Genomic DNA, 12,118 nt, shown 5'->3' on the forward strand with positions numbered 1-12,118 from the left:
TATAAAATAATTATATGTAATACTTAAAGTTTAAAAATCAAATTTGTGAAAGTTTAGCTGCTGTGACAGCCTTGTGGCTTTGGAGTTCTAACTGACTGCAAAATTAAAATGATGTGAGCAACAAATCTGTGGATTTAGATGAGAAATAAAAACTTATTGCTGGGTTCAGAAGGTTGTCACTCTTCCTTTGTATTCCTAGCATTAGCTATCATTTTGCAGTAATGATGCTTAATACAACCAGGAATGCAAGTGAAGGATCTGAAAACTAAGATGCAACGTATCAGATTGACTAATACATTATGAAGTAGTATGAACAATTTTAACTAAACTTAGACAATTTGTGTTGCTTTCCTGTTGTATTTTTTCAGTTGGTTAACTTGCTTAATTCAGAAAACCTCATCAAGTAATCATTGTTACAAAGTCACAAGGTTCTACTGTAATTGTCTGCAGGTGACAATAATTAATATTTTAAAATGAAGTTACTTTGCTCTTCGAAAAAATGGGAGAAAATCATTAAAAAATGAATTCTATCCTAATGGGACTCAATTTAGAACCTACAGAATGCTACAGTAAAACTGTCACTGACTTCAGGAGGAGCAGAAATCTGACTTTTCATATCAGTTTTTGCTGACGAGGTGATAGCTGTTTTTCTACAGGGAGCAGTTGTAAAGTATTGCTTGAAACCATGAAGTCGTAGCTGCTGGCTTTGTTCCCCTCTTTCGGGTGGGATTTGGGGTTATAGAACATAGATAGCTCTCTTTTCTGAAAATCCTGAAATGTCTGTTAAATCACAGCTTCTCAAATCCTCCCAGAGGAGATTTGCTCAGGATTTTTTTTTTTTTTTAATACATGAAGTAGATGACGAGTAATAAAATCAGAAGGGTTATTTGTCGTAATTTTATGGTTGAGTCTGTCATACCATATTTGCAGACCTGTCAGTGGACAGTCAGCACTGCCTGAAGTCTCAGAGGTCAGTGTGTGAACACTGTGGAGGGGCTGTTTGTGCTGCTGATTGTAGAGAGGGGCTTAGGTTGCGTTATGATGATTTACGTTACTCAAACGGGAATTCTGACTGCTACAGCTCTGATGATTTCTAACGTGACAGGCATATAACGTATTTAATTATGAGATGTGCTGATGGGAAAAGAGCTGGGATGGCTGGAGCGTGATGTGGCACAAGCAGTTCTGCAGTGCAGGCCATGCTTGCTTGGACAAACTGTGTTGTTGTGCTGGTCCCCTTTGCCACCCCACTCTGATGCAGTTGCTCAACTTGTGTGGGATTTTTTTTCTCAGATCAGGTCCAGTAATTTGGCTTTTAGCAAAGTAACAATATGCCATGTATAGAAGGAAAATCTAACTGGTAAGTGGCCAGTATGGGGTAAGGTTAAAGTCTGTGTTCTTGAAATACCGAGAAAATACAGCAACAGATGTGCAGGATTTAAACCAGTTATTATTCCAGTCCTGTAGATATAAACAGGTAATTAAAATGTCATTTTTACAATGTCTTCATCAGCAAAAAGTTTGATCTTCTACAAATACCTTTTGATACAGCATTTGTTTTTTTGTTCACATATGTTACATTTTAGTATTCCTCAAGGCATTTCTCTTCTGAATTATGTAAATATTTTTCTAGAACCTTACCTTTTTATTTTTTTTATTTCTCCATCTTCTTCATTCTTTATTTAAGATAGTTAGAACTGTGCCTATAGCCACTTCTTTTTTCCATGATGTCATGTAGAGTATGTTATATTTTCTTGAATGCCTGATTCTGCACAACAATCAACATAGTTTCTTTTCTTTATTCCAAGAGCTATGGAAGTACATTTTCAGTGCTACAGGTCTTACAGAAGATGGAAACTGTTGACCTCAGGCTGAAATTATTATATATTTTAACTTACCATAATAATATTTAAACTTTTTTTGAAGACAGGACTTCTTGGCAGGAAGATACGGTGATTAAAAACATACGTAATAAATGCAGGTTACACTCACAAAAATTCATCCAGCTCTGTGAAGTCCGGTCAGTCTTTGGATCTAGTCAGAGGCAGAGTTTAGTTCTTGTCTGTCAGTGATAGCTGTGGCCAGGTGAGGTGGGCTTTGTGCACATGGACCTGCAAAGATGTGAAGCAGTTGCGCTAACCCACCACCAATCACCTCCAGTTGTTCAGTGTGATTCAAATTCCTGATGGAATCATGTGCAGCAAAGTCTAGCCTAATTGTAACTTTAATGAGCAATATTCTGATATTATTTAAATTTTCCCTTTCAACCTGATACTGTGTAAATATAGTACTGTATATAAAGTAGAGATATATAAATATAGTATGTAAATACATTAGATTTTATGCAAAAACTCAGGGCTTAAGATGTTTCTGAGTACACTGGATTTCAAGGGCAATTGTCTGTATTCACTATCATGGTGTTTTGACTACCAGGAATAGCCTTTAGTAGATTCAAAACAGTAACTGATTTTAAAAAGAAATAACACAGCCCTTCCTAAAGCTTTTTTTATGTTTACTGTACACCTCTGCAACTGTACAGCGTTTTGTTTGTTTAAAGAAGTGGCATTTGCCTTCAGCTTTTCTTGGTTTTCCACCGAATAAAAGGGTATGCCTTTTATGCTGGTAAGAAGAAGGTGAACCCTTTATTCTTTAGGGAAAACTCTAACTATGTCTAGCTTGAAGAGTCTTTTAGGTCTGCTTGTTTATTGCACTCACCGTGCCTTGCCTTGGTACTGAAATGTCTGACAGACTCATCAGAGATCAGGCAGATGAAGATGTTGAAAAAAACCCCAGCCCTTTGTGGATGTGTACATTTTTCCCCATGTAGAAGACAAAGCACTTCCTCTCTCAGGGCGAACAGTCTTTATAGCAATAAACTCTGGAGGCATTACCCAAGTCTTACACTAATTTGTGAAATGCTTTTTTGTTGCTTTTTTTCATTCCTTTTATACAGCATAGTAATCTTCTGAATATATATTTAATTGTACAGTCTTTTACTTTTTTCTCTTGGTTCTGTCTCTTGTAGTTTGACTAGACATGCAGTATTTTACTGTATTGATTGCATTTTTTTCATAGGGATATTCATGGGGAAAATTTAGAAAATGTGCTATAACTGTAGAAAAAATGTAGAGTACGAGAAGAAGAGAAACCTATTTTACAATTTTGATTTTGTCTAATTTAGATTTCATATATATAACTTAGGAAAATACTTGTTAGTCTACCTAGGGGAGATGCATATAAAATTAAAGAGTTGGAAACATTGTACTGAGTGTACCTGGAAATAGTCACTGCTTGAAAGTTGATGTTTTTTGTTAGACAAGTTGAAAAAACAGCATGAAATTATAGTAACTCACTGTTGCAGGGAGATATTCAGTAACTTTCAGAAAAATAAAATAAAAACAAAAAACCCCACACACTGTCGTTGCCATTTTGTTCTACAGAAAACACATATTTAGGAAATACCAGTTACTCTGATTCTTCTATATAAAGTCTTGCTGACATTTTTAAGATATGTGCAGTGAGTGACCTTTGATAAATTAAAGATTATAGCTGGACTTTTTGATGAGAGATGGTGTGCAATTGATCTATCTGATCTCTAATATTAAGACAATATTAAGATTGTGTAAAAATGTTTAATATTTGAGATGTTTATTCTTTTTATTTCATTTATGAAAGCTTCTATTGGCAAAGGTCACTTGTTGCTTTGATGTCACAGCATCAAGCACTCTAGACACTGATGATCAAGAAAAGAATGTGATTTTAACAATTAAGTCTGGCCTGCTTCATAACATGAACTGTGGATTTCCTCACAGTGATTGCAGCATTAAATGAATAATTTTTGGCAGAACTGGGGAATAATTATCTCTTTGTGAAGACAGCTTTTATGCCCCTAACTCCTTTTTACTTTCTACTTTCAGTAAGAAATAGGGATCTTAATTTTATGAGGGGGCCTCTGTGGGGAACAGTAGTCCTCCTGTAAGTTTTAAATTTTATAACTAAGGACCTTGATGAGCAAACTGTTGTTGGCTTTACTAGTAATTTGCTTGAGTAAAAATTTAAAGGATTTGGCTCATTTACTTTGAATACCTAGATGTAAGGACATATTTTTTGATGTATCAAGATGCTTTTATCTTTTTTTATTCCATGCACATCTGTTCAGTATAATTGCACATCCTGGATGGCTGAGCCTGATTCAACACCTGTTGTTAACATTCAGTGATCTTTTACTTGAATTAACAGTTTTCATCCATAAAAGGAGAAACCCAGGTTTGTGCTTCATAAATTAAGAATACCGCAGAATTTAAAATCCATTCTTAAAAATTTCTTCTGCTGTAATGCCAACTGGTACAGTGTGTAAATAGTGATGGACAGTCCCCAGTTGCCACACTCAGTTTCTATTTATTGCACACCACATCCTTGTGGACACAGCCTGGCTGCATTATGATTGCCTACTCTTCTCCATCCCATTGCTCTTATGTGCTTGGAAAGTTAAAAATGTAATTCAAAAACCTCTGTTGTGATCATGAAGTTTATTTGAAATGTTGTTCTAGTAATACTTAATTTAAATGATTTTTAGTTCCATGGAGATTGAGTTGAAATTTGGAACACATATACAAAATAGGTTCACGTTGAAGACTGTGGGAGAATTTCATGTGATTTTTGAATATGTTTGAGGCCAATTTGTAAAATAACCTAGGCTGTAGATCATACATGTTTATTTGGAAAATCTGTCAGATCTCAGTCAAGAGAGCATGGAACTACAAATTATCATCTTCCAAAAAAAGCTAAAGCAACCCTGGTGCCTCTGCTAGGTACCTCTGACTATCTGCTGAAACCATCATGTCTTTGCTAGGAAGGTCATAAAAGTCCTTGGAGGCTTTTGCCCACCACCTGAGTGCTTCCACAAATGAGTACTGATTTACTTTTTTTTTTTTCCTTTACCAAATACTCATTAAATCAATGAGATATTTAATTACTGTGCACTGAAGCCCTTTGCCCTTGCCTTAAAGCAACTTACTGAGGTATGGGGTGATTCTTATTTCGTGGAAAATGCCTTTACCAGTCTCATTACTATTGCAGAAGCCTTTCACTTAAGGTTCCAATTCCATGCATTATAGTATGAAAATTTTAGAAATACCACATAAATGAAACATCTGTCAGGATTTATCAAAGTTTTCCTGGTCTAGCTGATATTAAAGCTATAAAGTGAGCCAGTAGGGTATTAAGAGAGAACTGTGCTGTTTTCCTCATATTAACTACTTCAGTGCATTAGGTGTTAATCATCAGACTCCTAAATGTTGTTTTTAAATTAACTGTTTAAAGAATGTGTGCTTAGAGAAGATCAAGCTTCCTGTTGTGTTTCTATAATTGTTTGTTAGTTTGTATTTAGACCTTACAGTTCTGCATTTGAATTTTAGAATCTGTGAATCGAGATTTTGTAAAGTAGTGTTGGCCATATTTTCCTGGCCTAATGTATCAGTGCTGTGATAACTGAATCATGTGCTTAAATTAGCTGTTCTAAAACAAGACAAAAAAACCATGTACAATTTGACAGCGCTCATATTGCTATTCCTCAAGTGTGATAAAAGGAGAAATTATACTAACCTGTTTTTTATAGTTCAGTCTAGCTACTTTATGTTTCTACTCAGAAACCAATGAATAAATCATAAGTATTACATATGTGTTAATCTAACCAGATCCTCAAGGAAGAATGAGTAAAGCAGGTGTTATTTTTATAGCTGCATTTCATAATATGAGTTCTTTCCATTTAGCTAAGTGTGCAAATGCTGTCTTTTTAAATACAGCGCAGGATTTAGACTTGTGATAAGTGTATTGATACAATACATCAAACCTCTGCTTTTTCTAAAGCCCTAATTTAGCTTTTAAACTACTTTAAAATTAACTTGTACCATGATCCCTTTGGAGAAAGCATATGTCTTAAAATGTTCTGCAATGCCTAGTTAAGTTGTCAAGTTGAAGCTGTGAGTTATTCTCTCAGAACAAGTATTAAATAAAAATGTTAAGATCTCCCATCTAAGGGTGTGGTTTCACTGAATTCGCAAGACCTTTGTTCTCTGAGTTGAATCTTTAGTTGATAAAGAATTGACCTCGTAGATATTAAGGGAAGTCTCAGTTATTCTCCAATAGATCATGGAAAAATTTAGATATATAGAGCACTTGTTGTTTTGCATTAGGAAATGTTTGCATTGGTAATTTCTTTCACATAAAAAGTAAAGATTTTTGTGTTTTTGCTAGGCTTTTTTTGTTTCAGGATTTAGATTGTGACCTATTTATGAAGGAAAATGAAATCTCTGTGTGCCACATATGGTAAGTAAATTTACTGTTTTATTCAGATGATTTATATATAAAATATGGTTATTAATATTTTGATTGATATTGCATTTATCACAAGTCAAAGTTGTTGTAAATGACATATGAAAAATCACTTTCCAGCTGTGTCTGTCCTCTCGTAGATACTGCTGTTTTTTGGAAATACATTCAAGGTTTTAAAGGAACTATCAGTAATTCTTCATGGTAGAGATAAAATGCTCCTGTGTGTTTCAACATAAAAGAATAATAGGTTTTGAAACAATTATGGCAAACTAAAAATTTTTTATCAAGTCAAAAGAAGGAAAAAATCCACTATCACAGTGATGAAGTGGCCTGACACAGAGAGACACTAGAGAGATTTCTGTTTCAGTTTGGCAGCTGGTGACATTATGGTTGTAATTCTATTAATAGTCAAAGAAGAGCTGGTAGCTATAAATAAAATCTAATTTGGTGGAAAATAGTTAATATGTTCTTTTTAATGTGTTTATTTGGTATTCCTCTGTTCAATTCTATGTCATTTAAATATAATCAGTAATTCTTCATTCTGCAGGAACTCTTTGTGTAATCAAAATGAAATATTGTCATGATTGCTTTTTTAAATCATGAGGATTTAGCACTAGGAAGGAGGGAAAAGGCCCTAACATTTCCTGTAGCTTCTAATATTCAAACAGGTAGCAAGAGAATTTGTTGATGAGTGATGCCCTATGTAAGGAACCTTTATGCCCAATTAGGTAGTGACTGTGGATCACCTTATCAGCAAAGGCAGGAGATGCAGTTGATTTCAGGGCATTGGTACTGCACTCTGAATGTCTTTAGAAGATATTTCTGTGCTGGGCCCATGAGTTGATAGCCCCAGGAAGAACTTCAGTGCTGATCAGGTTCTGTCTGTGACTCTTGCAGTGTAACACCATAAAATCAGCTTTGTTGGCTGCAAATGCTGTGCTCCTTCCATTCCAGGGGGCTGTGGGAAGCTGGCACTATCAGCTGTGCTGTCAATGAGGGGAATGATCTCACTCTGATCTTCCCTTTGCCTTTCTGTCTCAGACTGTGCACACAACAAAGTCCCCTCATATCCTGGCCTTCTCTAAGTATTTACTTGTCGCCCTGATCTTTTTCAGCCTTCTGATGTTTGCATTTTTGTAGTGGAGTTTCTCACAGATTTTTATGTAAACAAAGTGATGTTAATGTAAACTGTCCTTTTTGTTTATCATTCTTCTCTTGAGGAGGGGCAATTGATGGACTTCTAGTTTGACCAGTGGGGTTGGAGAGGTGGCAACCTCATCCTCCAATCCCTGCTCATTGTCCAAAATCTATATAAATTGAAGTAAAAAATAAACTTCCCTCTTTTTGCCCTGACGACCTGACTGTGTGCATGTCATTCTTTCCGTGTCCTATAGCGACATTTACTAAGGACAAACATTCACGTTGCTGGAAGTCCTAGATGTTTTCTAATTAGTTGTGGAGAAAATCCTGTTAATCTTCCATAGCTTTGTGTAGTTCTGCTTCCATTCTTTGGAGTGGTGACTGTTTCTGTGCCCTTCAGTGGTCATGGAGCTCTTGGCTGCTTCTTGGCTGTTCACTTTGACTCAGCCACTGTACTGAGAGCCTCATGGCTTTTAAGCATCAAAACACGTGAAAGATAATTCAATGGATGAGAAAAACAAGGCTTGTTGAAAATATGTTGTTAGATGTTTCTCTTTGTTTGTTTGTCTGAGTTGGTCCCTGATTAGATCTCTGGGGTTATGAAGCCTTCTTCCACACAGAGGCTCTGAACTGAGGTACCACATAAGAAGGTTTTTGCATCAGTTCTGCCCTCTGTCATGTGAATCAGTTTTTACTCAGGTGCTCTAGTGCTGTGTGGCCATGCTGGGAAGCTGGATAAGGAAAAGAGGACGAGACTCCTCTATTCTCATTTTGCCTCTGATTTATATCTATGCTTTGGTCATAACTGTATTTTGCTGCAGCCATTCTTTAAAGCTATATCTGCGGTGATTTTTGCACTTTTATAATTTCATGAGGAATTAGAGTGTGCTGAGATGTAATTTTTTTTGAACACTTGAAAGACCTATCTCTGTTTTTTTGACACCAAAGTTCAAAAAAGTAAAAAAATTCCCACATTAACAACGGTATCCCTTTGAGTAGTAAGTCATCAAATGTTCCTGTTCTCTTGCTGATTTTAGGATGTGATTTTCATTACTCCACAATGAAAAACTATATGCCTTGGCAGTTTACAGTGTTTGCTGTATCCTGCGTTCACAGTGTTACGTGGTAAAGTCCAGAGGAAGCTGAGACCTGATGGTCTGCTGAGATTCGCAGAGGTTCACTAGGACGGGGTTTTGCAACCAAGACTTGGTTTTTGGGTCATGGAGGGTTGATTTCTTCTTTTTTTTGCTCTGAGGGGAAAAAGGTCAATTTTTAGCCAGTTTGAATGTAGGTTTCTGTAGGACTGTTTTTCACAGCTGTCTCAGAGTTTGTATAATGTTCATAGAAGCAGAAATCTCATCTTTATTTGGATACCAGGTCATTTTGGCTACTTGGGAACAGATGTTTTCACTGTTGTCTGTGTTTATTTGATTTATTCACAGATCTAATTATGTATGTTTGCTTGCTTTTATTTATTTAGTCCAATGTGAGATTCTAAGTGTGCATACTTCTTTAAGAAACTGAAAATATTGAAATGACTATTACAGTGTTAAGAACTTTATCCAGCTTAGTAACTGAAAGAAATAAAAAAGGAGTGCGAAATATCAAATAAAACTCTAAATCCAAGTGGAAAAATAAGTTCCATCTCCAAAACGGTTTCTTCTTTATAGAATTTAGTTCTGAGCTATAGCAGGTATACATTTTCCCTTGAAGGTAAATTAAAAAAAAAATTATATAATCATTTAGGCTAGAGCCTTAAGATCATAGAGTCCAAATATTAACACTTCCAAATCCACCACTAAACCATGTCCCCAGCATCACATCTGTTCATCTTTAAAATACCTCCAGGGACGGTGACTCAACCAGCCTGCTCCAGTCCTTCACAACCCTTTGGTGAAGAAATTTTTCCCAATATAATCCCGTATTACTTATTTTCTTGCTCCTATGTTCCCCAGTTTATAAAAGAGGTGCAGGAGTTTTTGCATGATTTTGACTGTTTAACTGAGAGTTTATATTTTTTTATATAGATTTAAATGATGATCAGAAGAATAACAGATCAATACCATGCTCAATAGACAAGGCTTATGATTTCATTAATATTTATAGGTTAATACTGTGCTCAATAAGAAATGCTTTCATAATTGGACTGTAGGAAGACTAAGTAACTAAGTATGAAAGGTTAATTTTAGAAAGTAACTGTCAAGCTAAAGGAACAGTGTTGTCAGCTGTGGTGCTCACCATTCTGTTCAAGATCATGTGAAACAACTATTGCAGGACTATTTTGAGGGAAAGGATGAGGCCTTTTCCAGGGTTCAGTTTAGGTGAGAACAGAGACAAGTATATTGTACTTAAGTTCTTATACATGTGATATCTTGGCAACCATGAGGAGTTAAAAAGATAATTTTAGGTAATCTCATGTTTTCTGTAGCATGAGAATGTTTTATGATTTCTCGCTTAAAAAAACAGAGTAAAAGTTGTTATTATTGGTATTATTCTCTCTAAAGACAATGAAAGTACCTTTTATTCCTAAATTATTTTTGCTTGGTTTTCCTTACATAAAGAATACTTACAGTCACAGATAACTGCGTAAGTGTTAAAAACAATTTTCTCCTGAAACATTGCTTACCCAGGGGAGAGGATAAGACAGCAAACATCACCTGACATGACAAAGGACCTGGAAACACACTAGAGGGAGGTGTTTCAGATGCTTTGGTGGGGAGGGTAGATGACCTCTACAGATTACGGAAACAGTTCTATCAACCTAGTTTCCCCCATTCTCTCTAGCTTGCTTGATTGTCCTTCACAGCACTGTTGTAGGGCAGTAGGAGTCCAACAGGATAAAATTATCAGCACTTATGAGCAGTTAAAATCTACTGGAAACATGTCTCTTCAGTTTTGTCTTGATTGATGAGACAGTCTCTGTTTCTCTGGTTGTAATTTGCAGAGAATATCAAACTCTAAACTGTTTCAGAATGACCTGCTCCCACTCAATATGCAGCTGTAATTGGAACAAGTAAATTACATTTCAAATCCCCCAAGAATATTTCTTTAAATGATATATGTAGCTTCAAATATGGAGAGTCATTATAAGACAAACAGGGAGGCACACAATAAATCCTTTCTTGAACCTAAGTTCTGCGGTATTTTTTGTTATTTGACTACTGATTTAGTCCCATGAAGGTAGTTTGAAGGGATGTACACATTACATGATCCAGCCTCCCACATGTAGTGTGCTGCTATGTGCAGAAGCTTTTTGTGTAAAGATGGGGACAAAAAAAGACATTGAGTCTTTCTCTTGTTGTCTGTCACTGCGTTCTCTCCCCCATCTGTCACCCACATGTTTTCTGAAGTTCCTTTTACAGCTGTCACACTCATGGGTTCCCTACATTCCTGAAACGTCCCTTCCTAAACCTGTCTTCTGGTGGACTCTGGTCTCCCTTGTTTTGTGCCCAAGTTTCTGAACAGTGTTTTTGTACTCTTTCTTTTTTGCCTGTTCTGGTTTTCATCTTCCTTTTCCTTTTTAAATTTTAGCTCATCAAAAAGCCTCTTCCTAAGCCAAGTGGGCATACTGCTGGAACTTTCCACAGGGCCCTCCTCCTGCTTGAATTCTCAGAAATCAGGCTTTCCCTGTGCCTGTTCTCCTGGGATTTTACTCAGCTGTTCCCTTGAATAAACCTCAGTCTCCAGTTCTAAAATCCCTCCTTACCCTGCTGCTTAACTTTCCAGCCTTTTTCCAAGTCGTCTAGCCAGTCATCTTGAAGTCCCAGGCCAGTGGAGAAGGATCACCAACCAGTTTATCTCTATTTGTGAGTGGCAGCTTACACAGCATTACTGCTAGCGAGCCCCTTCAGTGTTTGTGTTAGGAAATTGTCACCAATGCAGTGCCACAACCTGCACTGCCAGGGTAGTGCTGTGTTGTCCTTTCAGCAGGACTCTACATGGCTACGCCTCCACTTCCTTGGTCAGGAAATCTGTAGGACATTAGGACATCCCTACCCACAGCAGTGAAAGGTGTTTCTCGCTTGCTCATGGCCTTGGTCTCTATTTCCTAGAGAAAAACCCAACCGCAAAGCAGTGGATTTAGTGAGCCTGTGTGCAAATATGTTCTCTCTGGTCCAGGTTAGGTGGGTTCTGCCTCTCCCCAGCAGTGGTTCCTGTCCTCAGACAAGATGCTGTGATATAGGAAACCAAGTCCTTCCTGGTGACACCCCCTCTGAACACTGCAGATGACTCATGAATGTATTTGCTGTTACTTGTGCCCCTTCTTTGGTAAGGATTTGTTAAATGTAAAACAGCATGGGCACATCTAAGGTTTGGCTGCGTGGTGCAGGACTGTGACCTGCAGGGAGAACTGAGTCCTGTAGGAGAAGAGAGCCATTTTAGTCTGCTTTGGCTTTGTTTTCCTCTTCCATCAAGGTACTGTTTGGAGCAGACTACTCTGTACTGCTTGCAGTATCTAAACTAGTTTGTTTGCAGAGCACTGTGTTGTGAGTAGAATATTCCTTTAATCTAATCTTCTGCATAGATCAGTTTATCTGTAAACATCTCATCTTCTATTTGATTTCCTTCTCAGAGTTTGGCCTGTGGAACCAATCTCAGGCTCTTATGGTCTGTTTTACTGTTGATTATCATCTAGCTGTGTTTT

The 12,118-nt window shown here is 36.8% G+C and overlaps 1 protein-coding gene across 2 annotated transcripts in view; it reads left to right on the plus strand.

Annotated features, from left to right (window-relative positions):
• The window catches only part of PPP2R2C (protein phosphatase 2 regulatory subunit Bgamma), a 194,155-nt gene that overhangs the window by 19,084 nt on the left and 162,953 nt on the right, over nt 1-12,118 (plus strand). The window contains exon 1 of one of the 2 annotated variants that reach the window (XM_066185427.1): nt 6,288-6,327. The exons of the other annotated variant lie outside the window; for it this stretch is intronic. Coding sequence (XP_066041524.1) covers nt 6,303-6,327 — 25 coding nt within the window. The 5' untranslated portion in view covers nt 6,288-6,302. Of the gene's footprint in view, nt 1-6,287; nt 6,328-12,118 lie in introns of those variants that run through there. 2 annotated transcript variants of the gene reach the window in all.

The sequence above is a fragment of the Chamaea fasciata genome, unplaced genomic scaffold (assembly GCF_029207755.1).
Source record: "Chamaea fasciata isolate MVZ Bird 193981 ecotype frontalis unplaced genomic scaffold, bChaFas1.0.hap1 SCAF_6, whole genome shotgun sequence".
Taxonomy (NCBI): domain Eukaryota; kingdom Metazoa; phylum Chordata; class Aves; order Passeriformes; family Sylviidae; genus Chamaea; species Chamaea fasciata.